General features: G+C 37.4%; 1 protein-coding gene across 1 annotated transcript; it reads right to left on the reverse strand.

The window, feature by feature from the left end:
* Positions 1 to 5,317: 5,317 nt before the first annotated feature.
* LOC134254141 (adhesive plaque matrix protein-like) lies at positions 5,318 to 11,706 on the reverse strand (the record flags this gene model as incomplete). The annotated part of the gene is made up of 7 exons (XM_062736685.1): positions 5,318 to 5,420; positions 5,847 to 5,997; positions 6,204 to 6,306; positions 6,447 to 8,355; positions 10,879 to 10,971; positions 11,097 to 11,179; positions 11,500 to 11,706. Coding segments are annotated over 7 exons (2,649 nt in total), but the record flags the coding sequence as incomplete, so codon positions are not given.
* Positions 11,707 to 15,408: the final 3,702 nt, after the last annotated feature.

Genomic DNA, 15,408 nt, shown 5'->3' on the forward strand with positions numbered 1-15,408 from the left:
TTTTCCTACAAAACAATTTCTAAACTTGAATTTCATTATAATTTATATATTCATCAGAAAAATACAATCCCATTGCATCATCTCTCAATATATATCAATAATTCTACAAATGGATATACTACTTTACTCCATGTTAATTCTATTATTTATTCTATAATTGATTTAATAATGTCTTGTCTGATATCCTTATCTGTGTTGTACAATGTATGCTTTTCTTTGATACCATTTCGTCGCCCGCGTGGCGCAGTGGTAAGAGTGTCGGCTCTAGAGTCGAGTAGTAAGGAGTCAATCCTTACGTCACAGATCTGAATCCCACTGTGAGACGTGGAGACTGGTACTTCGGATGAGACCATATAAACCGAGGCCCCGTGTAGCAGAAGGTGCTGGCACGAAAATGATCCCTCACTGCTCAAAGGCCCTGAGTGCCGAGCATAGGACAAAATCTGTAGCCATCCACCGGCAAGTGGTGGCGTCTCCGTTTGAGTAAAAAAAATTTGAGAGGGATGTTGAAGAAGATTCAATCAATCAATCCTAATACCCTTTTCATATACATGGATTGGAATATGGAGATAGCGAACAGAATCAAAGCTCTACATCAAATTAAACACCTGTCATGGATAAGTCAGCATCATTGCCCGTGGAGAGCTGAAACTTTATCTAATGCTCAGCACGCAAGTTCATTTTAAAGTGATGAGTCTTTTTCGTGCCAGCACCAACTGCGACACGGGACCTCGGCTTTTACGCTCTCGTCCGAAGGACAGATTTCCACGTCCCACAGGTTTGAAAACGAATTGTTTCTGTCCTGAATTTGTATTCCGGTATTTCCCATTAATGTGTTTCTTTATTTCTAAATACTGTGTTAACACGCCGTTTGAGGCTACGTATGTCGGTTCAGTGTTTTTCTGCTTCACATTTGTTGCAGATGTATTCCGGAATTCGGAGAATCGGCCATGATGAGTCTAAACTTATGTTGAACTTCTTTTGTCCATTAACGTGTACCTGATTTATTCGACTTCATTTCTCTAACTCTCTTATTTTATTCAATTCTTAGCATCAGTTGGATAATTTAATCTGTGCATTAACTTTGTAGTATAGTTGTGTATAGAATATTGCAATGGTAGTGAATAAAATATTTATTTGTTACCTAATGTCTAACGAAATACGCGTGGACGGGTTAACTACTAGTCTAAGTTGACGAGGGGAGTCATAAATTTTATTTATAGTCGGCTCATATTGTAAACACAACAGACAAAAAACATGTGGTGGATTCTCTTGAACCGACTTTAACTAAATTTACACCGAGTGTGAAACACGCGGTTTGGGGAGAACAAAGAAGGTTGTGTAGATAAGCAGACGTAGTTAGGGTTTTGCAGAGTAGTTAGGTTGAATGTATGGATGTACCTCGGTACTTGAGTTAATGACATTGGGGGTGGGGGGTTTAAACTCATATTTCTTAGCATCTTAGTATTATTAGACAATAGGGTTGTTTGACTGTTTTGTCCTGTTTATTAATTTTTACAGAGAAAGGTAATTCCTGTGAGTGTTCATGTAGTTCATTGTGCTTATGGGATAATGAAAGAGCCTGAGCTTCAGTGTGATTTGTGTATATGTCCATGTACACATATTTTGTAAGCCTCACTATTTTCTCCTGCCAGTTACTTTAAAGCAGGAACTGTTATGGTTTTCTCCCAGAATTTCCACAGGATCTTGGTTTGGAATTGACATTTAGCGATGTCTGCTTTTGTGGAGGCTAATCCTTAGAGGACCATGTATGGTTGGAATGATTTTTGAAACGACTTTACAAGATCATGGAGTGTTTGTCAATGATAGCTTTTATGGAGTGTCCATCTTTTGGTGGAATCAAATTATCAATGTAAACTTTCACAAGGACTGCTACAAAATATATATAAATCAATTAAATATTTTCTAAAAACAAAACTATTTGACTTATTGGAAGTGTTTGACAATAAAAATCATCAGAAACATAAACTTATATTTTCAAAGCCAAATCATTGGGGGACAACAAAAATATGAGAAGTCATATTCTTCAAAAGCAGATGTCCAGTATCTTGCAGGTCAAGTCCAAAGGCTATTTCTACCTACGTAGGCATTATAGCTACTGTCTTTTATTAATTTTCAATCTGAAGTTAAATTTATTTGTCATGTTATCATTTTCAACTCCAGAGTGAAAATTAATAAAAGACACTACCTAGGTAGTTAAAGCTACCTAAAGAAGCTATATTTACCTACTTTCTGCTTTACTTGCATTTTGTGGCCAAATGCAGGAACGGCGCAACATGATGAACACAATACCTCTTGATACAGTCACACTGATGATGAATATGACAAAATTTGGGCCAAAAAATAAAAACTTCGTTTATTATCAATTTTGCATAGAAACTAATATAAAATTGCCGATTCAGAAAGTAATCATTTTGGCCAAATATTTTTCGTATTAATGTGACCGTATCAAAAAATATGGTATTCACCATGTTGCGCCGTTTAGTCTTTTGATCGCAATACAATTATTCCTCCACCCTATTCTCCTAATGTATCTCTTCTTAAGTTAAACCCATCGATATCTAATTCTCAATTGTCTGCCTGTTCATTTAAAAAAAGTTTCCCACTAGCACGACTTTGACTAAAAGGAGGCATTTTAAATAGAAAAAAAAAACTATCGCGCACTTTATTCTTCCGGAATTTCATATGCAAACTAAGCGTATTCATTGTATTCGTGCTCCGTTTCAGGGCTCGAATCCATGCTGGAGTCAGGTTTGGTGGATACCCTATCATGAATTAAATCCCTTTTGGGATAAAGCCCTGAAAGATTCACTCGGCATAAAAAGTTGGCTTTTTGGAATTTCATTATCAAAATAGACAGAGGCTTGAAATGGTCAGGGGCAGCCAAAAGAACTTTAATATGATTTTTAAAAACTTTTTTTGAATTTTTAAGACGTTGACATTTTATGTTAAAATATCCGTTTCAATAGGACCTGAATAATTTTACCAACTTTAAATACTTAAATAAGTGGTATGAAATTGATAGCTTTCATGTGAAAACAGCGAACGAAAGTAAAATAAAAATCATAAATTTTCATATAAATCATAAATATCAATGCAAGATCAATTAAGAACACCAGCGAAACATCAGTAAAAAAAATTGTGGGATATTTAACATCATTATAGTTATAACGCACAGTAAATCCATTCCTTTTTATTAGTTGAAGTATTTTTACCTCTTCTAAAGGACTTTCTCTGAATTAATATACTGACAACGGCGCTCTCTCTCTCTCTCTCTCTTGATGAACCATGTAATACTTGTTTTGTGAAGATTTTCTGTGGTTCATTTGTGCCGCAACACCCTCCCTGGCCCCAGAAAACATTGCTCTCACCTACAAATTGAATCAAATGCATTTCCTTCGATGAACCAGCTTCGAACTGTTCAATTTAATACAATTACAAGTTTATCTTTTAAAAAGATAGGTGAGCTACAATCTAATTAAAATTAGATGTTAGATCCGCTCGCATACTCACTACACTAACATCTAACAACATCCCATAGAAGGTCACGTCAGAGGTCAATATCTATCACCCAATCAAATTGTCGCTGGCAAAATCATCGGATATTTGTTGATGTAATCGAAGTGAATAAATCTAGAGTTGTTCCGACTTTGACCTCTGACGTGACCTTCTATGGGACGTTGTTAGATGTTAGAGTAGTGAGTATGCGAGCGGTTCTTACACCTAATTTTAATTAGATTGGGTGAGCTAGCGCCGTAGCAATTTTTAAACATAAAAAGGAAGATCTGTGACCAAGTGATTTATTTTGCTGAATTCTTTAATTTTATCGAGGCTGGAGAGTGATAAAGTTATTATTGTTTTGTAAAGTGTATTTTATAGACACATAGTTAAAGAAACGAGGGGGGATTTTTGTGTTGACCTATTGGAGTTTTGGCGCCTTTACTGGAGGGGGGAGGGGGGGGCTCTCTATAATATGAAGAGGAGGTGCTTCAGGATACCGATTGAGACATTACATGTATGAGCTGATTTAAAGAAGAGAATTTCTTTGTAATTTAGCAAAGAAAATACATGGGAGTTGTAAGGAATATAGAAAATAACTCAAAGTGTATGTTGTGTAAAGAGTCCAGAGAGTTTGGAAATAGAGTTGTGAAATAGCTTGATCCTGTGGTTCATCTTTGTCAACAAATGTGTTAGAGTAAAAGCCCTACACATCAGAATTTGTTTTGACATAAATAGTGGATTTATTCGTTGTTTTAGTTTAAATTCTTGCTTCTGTTTCTAAAATTTGTAAGATTGGCTGAATTGACCAATCAGAAATTAGAATCTATCTTTGGTTGTGCTTAGATGTAAAAAAAAAAAACAGAAACAAAACAAAACACTCTCTGTCATTGTTTAGAACAATTACGGGCTTTTCCGTCAGCAAAAAAAAAAAAAAAAACAGAATTTGAAATATTATAAATATGAAGTTATCTTTAAAGCGTAAGCTACACAATAAATAACGTGATTCAACGAAATTGTTATCGTACGGTCTATCTGCAGTAGATCTCACAGTTTTCCCAGAATGCACCATCATGGCGGCCGAGCATGCGTATTCAAGGAATTTGGACTAACGTAGTTGCTAGCGCTCGAGAGCGCTAGCAAAAAGAAATTACACAATGCTGGTATTTTGTCAATGCTTCTGATTATCACTTCCGTATACTTTGATATAATTTGTCCTCCTGCATGTTTCATGATAATCTCGGAACTTTGAACCGAATCTTCAAAGTCATGGAGTTATCCTCTTCTCTCCCACATGACAACCATTCTCATCGTTTCATCTTGCATACTCTTTCCTGTAAAATGTATCATGTGTAAACAGTAAATTAATTTAAAAAAATTAATTTTCTAGTAAATCATAAAAATTAATTTGAAAATCAATTATAACAAAAAGTTTGCTAAGACCGGGCTTCTCTGCTCTGTTTTCAAAACAAACTTCTCTCTTCTCTAAAATCCATAAAATAATCATGATTTAGCACTTTTGAAAAACCCAGCGAGGGTATTTTGTCCCGTTTGAACAGTTCTTCTTAAATGCAGATATAAAAATCCAGAAAAAAAATGTATTTACCCATGTAAGACCTTATTGTTCCTGGCGCCTTTGCATTTTTGGCCCCGACAACCACCTGTCCCTAATCAGGGCTTGATCTAAGAGACTGTTCAGGGCAAGTGTTGGATCGATCGATCGTTCTATGTATTTCCAACACTTGCCTGGCATGCTGGAAAGCCTGTTTGTCCTGTCGGTTTTAATAGACTTCTGTCATTAGACAACGTTGTGAAGAATAAGACGTTTTGTGTCAGGAATTTGGCAGGAGAGAACATCACTCTCCACAGCCTCCTCGTCCTCTTCCATGGTGAGTTCCTCACTATTTGAAAGTATATGTAGAGCAATTAGTTAACGTGATCCTGATGTTCAATTAGGATCTCTGATCATCAAAGGTTTTTCTTTATTTAGTTCCTCTAAAACACAAGTAACTATTTAAAAAAAAAAAAAAAAGAATGATTGTAAAGCATCTTTGGTGAAAGGGATTTAACATTGCTCAACAGTTTATAAAGGTAAACATATAAGACACTCAAAAATCACCTCTTTTCCAAGACTTGTGTATTAGGAACTGTTTCCCTCCTCTCTCAAATATGTGCACGTTAATGAGGTGTTTGTCCAACCAAGGAATCATACTTGGGAACAGGAAAACGTTTCAATCGACATTTAAAAGATTAGTTTACAATTAGTTACACCTATATTATGCCCGTCTTGTTATATCTCCTCTTGTTTTTATCAACTTAAATCTTACATTGGTGGCTGTTGCTTTCCTTTGCATGGTCGTAGACACCTGCCCACTCCAAACGCTCTGTCTGTCTTCTTTTTAAGCATAAGTAATATATTCATAATACCATGGTTCTGGAAGGTCGTGTCTGCCTCTATTATTCTCCGGAAGACCCTGTCTGAATTAATTCCATGCTTGATGATTATAGCCGTCCAGACTGCCTAAATCTGTGTGATGGAACATTGTTGATCTTATAGAAGGCCCTCTTAAAGAAATTCTTTCGGAAACTCAGAGATTGTTTCTTTAAAAATGTGTACCAAATATTAAATGAATAAATCAAGATTTTAAAAATGAGATGACGACAACAGAGATGGGATATTATACCCAACATGTCTCCTCTTGACTTTGGGCCTAAGAGCTGGTAGGCCTCGTCAAGGAACATCTTATTCCTTGCACTCCGGATTTCCAGAGGTCCTGTGAAACCTAACTGTAAGGAAGTATACAGCAATCCGATTCCTGGTTATTATGTGCAGTAGGATACGTAGATCGTACAATTCATGTCCCAATGATTCCCTTATAAACTGGTGTTAGTATGTTTATATATTGTACTTGCGTTTTAAAATTTACCTCTTCTGACGGAGTGCATCCTCGAAAGGAATCGGAGTGTGGAGCCGGAGGGTAGGAATCGGAGTCTGGAGTCGGAGGGTAGGAATTTGAGTGTGGAGACGGAGGGTAGGAATTTGAATGTGGAGACGGAGGGTAGGAATTTGAGTGTGGAGACGGAGGGTAGGAATTTGAGTCTTGAGTCGGAGAGTAGGAATTTGAGTGTGGAGTTGAAGGGTAGGAATTTGAGTGTGGAGATGGAGGGTAGGAATTTGAGTGTGGAGTTGAAGGGTAGGAATTTGAGTGTGGAGACGGAGGGTAGGAATTTGAGTCTGGAGTCGGAGGGTAGGAATTTGAGTGTGGAGTAGTAGGGTAGGAATTTGAGTGTGGAGACGGAGGGTAGGAATTTGAGTGTGGAGACGGAGGGTAGGAATTTGAGTGTTGAGTCGGAGGGTAGGAGTTTGAGTGTGGAGTCGGAGGGTAGGAGTTTGAGTGTGGAGTTGAAGGGTAAGAATTTGAGTGTGGAGTTGAAGGGTAGGAATTTGAGTCTGGAGTCGGAGGGTAGGAATTTGAGTGTGGAGACGGAGGGTAGGAGTTTGAGTGTGGAGTTGAAGGGTAGGAATTTGAGTGTGGAGACGGAGGGTAGGAATTTGAGTGTGGAGTTGAAGGGTAGGAGTTTGAGTGTGGAGTTGAAGGGTAGGAATTGAGTGTGGAGTCGGAGGGTAGGAATTTGAGTGTGGAGTTGAAGGGTAGGAATTTGAGTGTGGAGACGGAGGGTAGGAATTTGAGTGTGGAGTTGAAGGGTAGGAGTTTGAGTGTGGAGTTGAAGGGTAGGAATTTGAGTGTGGAGTCGGAGTGTAGGAATTTGAGTGTGGAGCCGGAGGGTAGAAATTTGAGTGTGGAGTCGGAGGGTAGGAATTTGAGTGTGGAGTCGGAGGGTAGGAGTTTGATTGTGGAGTTGAAGGGTAGGAATTTGAGTGTGGAGACGGAGGGTAAGAATTTGAGTGGGGAGTCGGAGGGTAGGAATTTGAGTGTGGGGCCGGAGGGTAGGAATTTGAGTGTGAAGCCGGAGGGTAGGTATTTGAGTGTGGGGCCGGAGGGTAGGAATTTGAGTGTTGAGTCGGAGGGTAGGAATTTGAGTGTGGGGCCGGAGGGTAGGAATTTGAGTGTGAAGCCGGAGGGTAGGAGTTTGAGTGTGGAGTTGAAGGGTAGGAATTTGAGTGTGGAGACGGAGGGTAGGAATTTGAGTGTTGAGTCGGAGGGTAGGAATTTGAGTGTGGGGCAGGAGGGTAGGAATTTGAGTGTGAAGCCGGAGGGTAGGAGTTTGATTGTGGAGTCGGAGGGTAGGAATGGGAGTGTGGAGACGGAGGGTAGGAATTTGAGTGTGGAGACGGAGGGTAGGAATTTGAGTGTGGAGTCGGAGGGTAGGAATTTGAGTGTGGGGCCGGAGGGTAGGAATTTGAGTGTGGGGCCGGAGGGTAGGAATTTGAGTGTGGAGTCGGAGGGTAGGAATTTGAATGTGGAGTCGGAGGGTAGGAGTTTGAGTGTGGAGTTGAAGGGTAGGAATTTGAGTGTGGAGACGGAGGGTAGGAATTTGAGTGTTGAGTAGGAGGGTAGGAATTTGAGTGTGGAGTCGGAGGGTAGGAATTTGAATGTGGAGTCGGAGGGTAGGAGTTTGAGTGTGGAGTTGAAGGGTAGGAATTTGAGTGTGGAGACGGAGGGTAGGAATTTGAGTGTTGAGTAGGAGGGTAGGAATTTGAGTGTGGAGTCGGAGGGTAGGAATTTGAATGTGGAGTCGGAGGGTAGGAATCGGGGTCTGGAATCGGAGGAATGTGCTGAAGCCAGTGGAGCGGTAGAAGTGGATTCCTCATCCGAAGGAACACAGTCCTCGTCCCTGGGATCCGATAGTGTCTCCTCGAAAACGTCCATGGGACTATCCTCAAACATGAGATCACATCAACAAGATAAATTTACAATTAGTAACACCTATATTATGCCCGTCTTGCAAGATCTCTTGCTTTTAGGATCTTCAATTTTACATTGGTGGCTGTTGCTTTCCTTAGCAGGGCCGCAGACACATACCCATCTTAATCGCTCTGTCTGGCCTTGTTTATCAAGGAGGTTTTCATAGCAGAAGGAAGATGTTCTTCTTGATGAAGATATTGAATAAACACCTCCTGATGAGGATAAGTAATAAAAACGTCCTGCAGATCCCATGGTAATCACGGAACTTTGTCCCGAATCTTCGAAGTAAAAATACACATTCGTTGCCATAGCTCCAGCTATCATGTGAAAACAGTGAATTAATTTCTGAAAAAAAAATCATTAATTTTTTTAGGTCACCTGAGTAACTCAGGTGACCTATTGCTATCCGTTTTCGTCCGTCGTCGTGTGTCGTGCGTCGTGTGTTAACATTTAAACATTTTCAGCTTCTTCTCTGAAACCACTTAACCAATTTCAACCAAATTTGGTATACAGCATCTATGGGTGAAGGGGAACAACAATTGTGAATTTCATGATCCCTGCCCCCCTGGGGCCTGGGGGGTGGGGGCAAAAACCACTAAAATTATTGCAATCTTTAAAAATCTTCTTCTTTACTCCTGGACATCAAGCAGGCAAACTGTTGTTATGAATGTAATGAGCATTGAGTCCTCTACTTAAATTGTGAAATTCATGGCCCCAGGGTCAGGGGTTCTAGTGCTAGGGCGGGGCTACATAGATTATATAGTGAAAATGCATGATTTCTTTGAAAATCTTCTTCTCTGCTCCTAGGTTTTAAATAAACTAACCAAGCACATAGTTATGATGAGCAAGAGTGCCTCTTCCTAAATTGTGAAGTTTATGACCCCAGGGTCAGGGGTTCTGGTGTTAGGGCGGGGCTCTATTGGTTATATAGTGAAAATGCATTAATTCTTTGAAAATCTTCTTCTCTACTTCTGGGTATTAAATAAACTAACTAAGCACATAGTTATGATGAGCAAGAGTGCCTCTTTCAAAATTGTGAATTTTATGACCCCAGGGTCAGGGGTTCTAGTGCTAGGGCGGGGCTCTATTGGTTATATAGTGAAAATGCATTAATTCTTTGAAAATCTTCTTCTCTACTTCTGGGTATTAAATAAACTAACTAAGCACATAGTTATGATGAGTAAGAGTGCCTCTTTCAAAATTGTGAATTTTATGACCCCAGGGTCAGGGGTTCTGGTGTTAGGGCGGGGCTCTATTGGTTATATAGTGAAAATGCATTAATTCTTTGAAAATCTTCTTCTCTACTTCTGGGTATTAAATAAACTAACTAAGTACTTAGTTATGATGAGCAAGAGTGCCTCTTTCAAAATTGTGAATTTTGTGGCCCCAGGGTCAGGGGTTCTGGTGTTAGGGCAGGGCTCTATTGGTTATATAGTGAAAATGCATTTATTCTTTGAAATTCTTTCCTTTGCTCCTGTGTTTAATGCCAATGATCCAAATATATATATTTATGATGAAGAAAGGTGCACCTAGCAAAATGGTTATTTTTTATGCCCCCGCCCCTTCCCTGTGTCGGGGTGAGGGGGGCGGGTACAAAGTCTGAAAATAAATTAATGCTTTGAAATTTGCTCTTTGGTGTGTTAATCAACCATTTTATGATAAAGTTTGCAAAATTTTGAAATATGTGGCCCCAGGATCAGTTGTTCCTTTGGGATGAGGTGTACAACTGGTTATAAAGTGGAAGTGCATTTTCTCTTAATGTTACTCTGATCTACCTCTGGGTATTAAGTAAGTAGAGTTAGCATGCTAAGTCTAAATTATTATAAGCAATGGTACCTCTTTCAAAATTGTGAATTGTGAATTCTGGTTTAAAACATGAACCAAATTTAATTGTTTGAAAGTTGTTGCACAATACTCAGGTGACCTATAAGGCCCGTGGGCCTCTTGTTATAAATCATAAAAATAAATGGAAAATCAATTATAAATAAGTCTGCTAAGTCCCCTCTTCTCTGGTCATTGTTGAGGAGTAAAACAGAAATAAAATAATGTCTGGCTAATTTGTAGCTTTTTTGAGACACGATTGGTTTTTCCTGCAATAGAATTCCACGGGTTCCCTTCACTGACTTGAATTGAAGAATTCTCATATTGAGGAATGTGCTGAAGCCAGTGGAGCCGTAGGAACCCAGTCCTCGTCCCTGGGATCTAAAAGCATCTTTGGTGAAAGGGATTTAACTTATCTCAACAGTTTTTAAAGGTAAAGATATAAGACACTCAAAAATCACCTCTTTTCCAAGACTTGTGTATTAGGAACTGTTTCCCTCCTCTCTCAGATATGTGCACCTTAATGAGGTGTTTGTCCAACCAAGGAATCATACTTGGGAACAGGACAACGTTTCAATTTACATTTAAAAGATTAGTTTACAATTAGTTACACCTATATTATGCCCGTCTTGTTATATCTCCTCTTGTTTTTATCAACTTAAAATCTTACATTAGTGGCTGTTGCTTTCCTTTGCATGGTCGTAGACACCTGCCCACTCCAAACGCTCTGTCTGTCTTCTTTTTAAGCATAAGTAATATAAACCTATAATATAGGTTATCCATAATATTCATAATACCATGGTTCTGGAAGGTCGTGTCTGCCTCTATTATTCTCCGGAAGACCCTGTCCGAATTAAGTCCACGCTTGATGATTATAGTTGTCCGGACCTCCCCAGTCCGTGTGATGGAACATTGTTGATCTTATAGAAGGCCTTCTTTAAGAACCTCTTTCGGAAACGCAGATATTGTTTCTTTAAATATGTGTACCAAATATTAAATGAATTAATCAAGATTTTTAAAAAGGGATGACGACAACAGAGATTGGATATTATACCAAACATGTCTCCTCTTGACTTTGGGCCAAAGAGCTGGTAGGTCTCGTCAAGGAACATCTTGTCCGTTGCACTCCGGATTTCCTTCCAGTGAAACCCGACTGTAATGAAATATACAGCAATCCGAGTTCTAGGTTATTATGTGCAGTAGGATACATAGATCGTACAATTCATGTCCCAATGATTCCCTTATAAACTGGTGTTAGTATGTTTATATATTGTTCTGTTTGAAAGTGTACCTCCTCTGAGGGAGTGCAACCTCGAAAGGAATCGGAGGCTGGAGCCAGAGGAGAGGGACTAGAGGAATGTGCTGAAGCCGGTAAAGCCGTAGAAGTGGATTCCTTATCCGAAGGAACCCAGTCCTCGTCCCTGGGATCAGATGGTGTCTCCTCGAAAACGTTCATGGGACTATCCTCAAACGGGAGTTTACTCCTCTCATCCTCTTCCTAATTTATAATGGTAGAGTGAGATCAAGTAGGAAACATTGAATTGTATTTACTTATAATGATTTTTCTGTTAGTTTGTTTTTATCATTTGATGTATATTACCCATTCCCGGTCTAGGAGGAGTCTCTATTAATTTACTGACAACAACGTTCTCCTTTTTAGCTCACCTGAGCCGAAGGCTCAAGTGAGCTTTCCTAATCACATTTTGTCTGGTGTCTGTCTGTCTGTAAACTTTTCACATTTTTAACTTCTTCTCAAGAACCGCTGGGCCAATTTCAACCAAACTTGCCACAAAGCATGCTTGGGGAAATGTGAATTTAAATTGTTAAAATTAAGGGCCAAATCCCTTCACAAGGGGAGATAATTAAGAAAAGACAAAAATAGGGTGGGGTCATTAAAAAATCTTCTTCTCAAGAACCACTGGGCCAGAAAAGCTGAAACGTATGTAGAAGCATCCTGGGGTAGTGTAGATTCTAAATTGTTCAAATCATGACCCCAGGGGATTGGGCGGGGCCACAATGGGGAATCAAAGTTTTACATAGAAATATATAGGAAAAATCTTTTAAAAACTTATTCTCAAGAACCACTGGGCCAGAAAAGCTGAAACTTATGTGGAAGCAACCTGGGGTAGTGTAGATTCTAAATTGTTCAAATCATGACCCCAGGGGATTGGGCGGGGCCACAATGGGGAATCAAAGTTTTACATAGAAATATATAGGAAAAATCTTTTAAAAACTTCTTCTCAAGAACCACTGGGCCAGAAAAGCTGAAACTTATGTGGAAGCAACCTAGGGTAGTGTAGATTCTAAATTGTTCAAATCATGACCCCAGGGAATTGGGCGGGGCCACAATGGGGAATCAAATTTTCACATAGAAATATATAGGAAAAATCTTCTCAAGAACCTCTGGGCCAGAAAATCTGAAACTTATGTTGAAGCATCTTCAGGTAGTGTAGATTCTAAATTGTTCAAATCATAATCCCCGGGGGTTGGGCGGGGCCCCAATGGGGAATCAAAGTTTTACATAGAAATATATAGGAAAAATCTTTAAAGAACCACTGGGCCAGAAAAGCTGAAACTTATGTGGAAGCATCCTGGGATAGTGTGGTTTCAAATTGTCTTATTTATGATCAGTGGGGTAGGGTGGGGTCACAATATGTATTACAAGGGAGAAATCTAGTAAAGAACAGAATGGTCAAAGCTTCTCAGGTGAGCGATGTGCCCCATGGGCCTCTTGTTTATTGATGAGAATCTTTGAGAACTACATTGAGAACTATTCTCATAGTAATATTATAAAAGTATATTTTCAAGTAAACATTTATATATTATCTTTTAAAAAGGTTATACTTTTTAGAAGGGCTTCACTGTCACTAATATGGAGTTTTCCTCTTCTCTCCCACAGGAGAACTATTCTCATAGTAATATTATAAAAGTATATTTTCAAGTAAACATTTATATATTATCTTTTTAAGAGGTTATACTTTTTTTAGAAGGGCTTCACTGTTACTAATATGGAGTTTTCCTCTTCTCTCCCACATGAGAACTATTCTCATAGTAATATTATAGAAGTATATTTTCAAGTAAACATTTATATATTCTTTTAAAAAGGTTATACTTTTTAGAAGGGCTTCACTGTCACTAATATGGAGTTTTCCGCTTCTCTCCCACATGAGAACTATTCTCATAGTAATATTATTATATTTTTTAGAAGGGCTTCACTGTTACTAATATGGAGTTTTCCTCTTCTCTCTCCCACATGAGAACTATTCTCATAGTAATATTATAGAAGTATTTTTGAGTAAACATTTATATATTATCTTTTAAAAAGGTTATACTTTATTTAGAAGGGCTTCACTGTCACTAATATGGAGTTTTCCTCTTCTCTCCCACAGGAGAACTATTCTCATAGTAATATTATAAAAGTATATTTTCAAGTAAACATTTATATATTATCTTTTAAAAATATTATACAATTTTTAGAATGGCTTCACTGTCACTAAAATGGGGTTTTCCTCTTCTCTCCCACATGAGAACTATTCTCATAGTAATATTATAGAAGTACATTTTCAAGTAAACATTTATATATTATCTTTTAAAAAGGTTATACTTTTTTTTTAGAAGGGCTTCACTATCACTAATATGGAGTTTTCCTCTCTCTCCCACATGAGAACTATTCTCATAGTAATATTATAAAAGTATATTTTCAAGTAAACATTTATATATTATCTTTTAAAAAGGTTATACTTTATTTAGAAGGGCCTCACTCTCACTAATATGGAGTATTCCTCTTCTCTCCCACATGAGAACTATTCTCATAGTAATATTATAAAAGTATATTTTCAAGTAAACATTTATATATTATCTTTTAAAAAGGTTATACTTTTTTAGAAGGGCTTCACTGTCACTAATATGGAGTTTTCCTCTTCTCTCCCACAGGAGAACTATTCTCATAGTAATATTATAAAAGTATATTTTCAAGTAAACATTTATATATTATCTTTTAAAAAGATTATACTTTTTTTAGAAGGGCTTCACTGTCACTAATATGAAATTTTCCTTTTCTCTCCCACATGAGAACTATTCTCATAGTAATATTATAAAAGTATATTTTCAAGTAAACATTTATATATTATCTTTTAAAAAGGTTATACTTTTTTTAGAAGGGCTTCACCGTTACTAATATGGAGTTTTCCTCTTCTCTCCCACATGAGAACTATTCTCATAGTAATATTATAGAAGTATATTTTCAAGTAAACATTTACATATTATCTTTTAAAAAGGTTATACTTTTTTAGAAGGGCTTCACTGTCACTAATATGGAGTTTTCCTCTTCTCTCCCACATGAGAACTATTCTCATAGTAATATTATTATATTTTTTAGAAGGGCTTCACTGTTACTAATATGGAGTTTTCCTCTTCTCTCCCACATGAGAACTATTCTCATAGTAATATTATAGAAGTATATTTTCAAGTAAACATTTATATATTATCTTTTAAAAAGGTTATACTTTTTTTAGAAGGGCTTCACTGTCACTAATATGGAGTTTTCCTCATCTCTCCCACATGAGAACTATTCTCATAGTAATATTATTATATTTTTTAGAAGGGCTTCACTGTTACTAATATGGAGTTTTCCTCTTCTCTCCCACATGAGAACTATTCTCATAGTAATATTATAAAAGTATATTTTCAAGTAAACATTTATATATTATCTTTTAAAAAGGTTATACTTTATTTAGAAGGGCTTCACTTTCACTAATATGGGGTTTTCCTCTTCTCTCCCACATGAGAACTATTCTCATAGTAATATTATAAAAGTATATTTTCAAGTAAACATTTATATATTATCTTTTAAAAAGGTTATACTTTTTTTAGAAGGGCTTCACTATCACTAATATGGAGTTTTCCTCTTCTCTCCCACATGAGAACTATTCTCATAGTAATATTATAAAAGTATATTTTCAAGTAAACATTTATATATTATCTTTTAAAAAGGTTATACTTTATTTAGAAGGGCCTCAATGTCACTAATATTGAGTATTCCTCTCTCTCTCCCACATGAGATCTATTCTCATAGTAATATTATAAAAGTATATTTTCAAGTAAACATTTATATATTATCTTTTAAAAAGGTTATACTTTTTTAGAAGGGCTTCACTGTCACTAATATGGAGTTTTCCTCTTCTCTCCCACAGGAGAACTA

Source organism: Saccostrea cucullata, unplaced genomic scaffold (assembly GCF_032062105.1).
Source record: "Saccostrea cucullata isolate Sc308-1 unplaced genomic scaffold, CSIRO_AGI_Scuc_v1 ctg2318, whole genome shotgun sequence".
Taxonomy (NCBI): domain Eukaryota; kingdom Metazoa; phylum Mollusca; class Bivalvia; order Ostreida; family Ostreidae; genus Saccostrea; species Saccostrea cuccullata.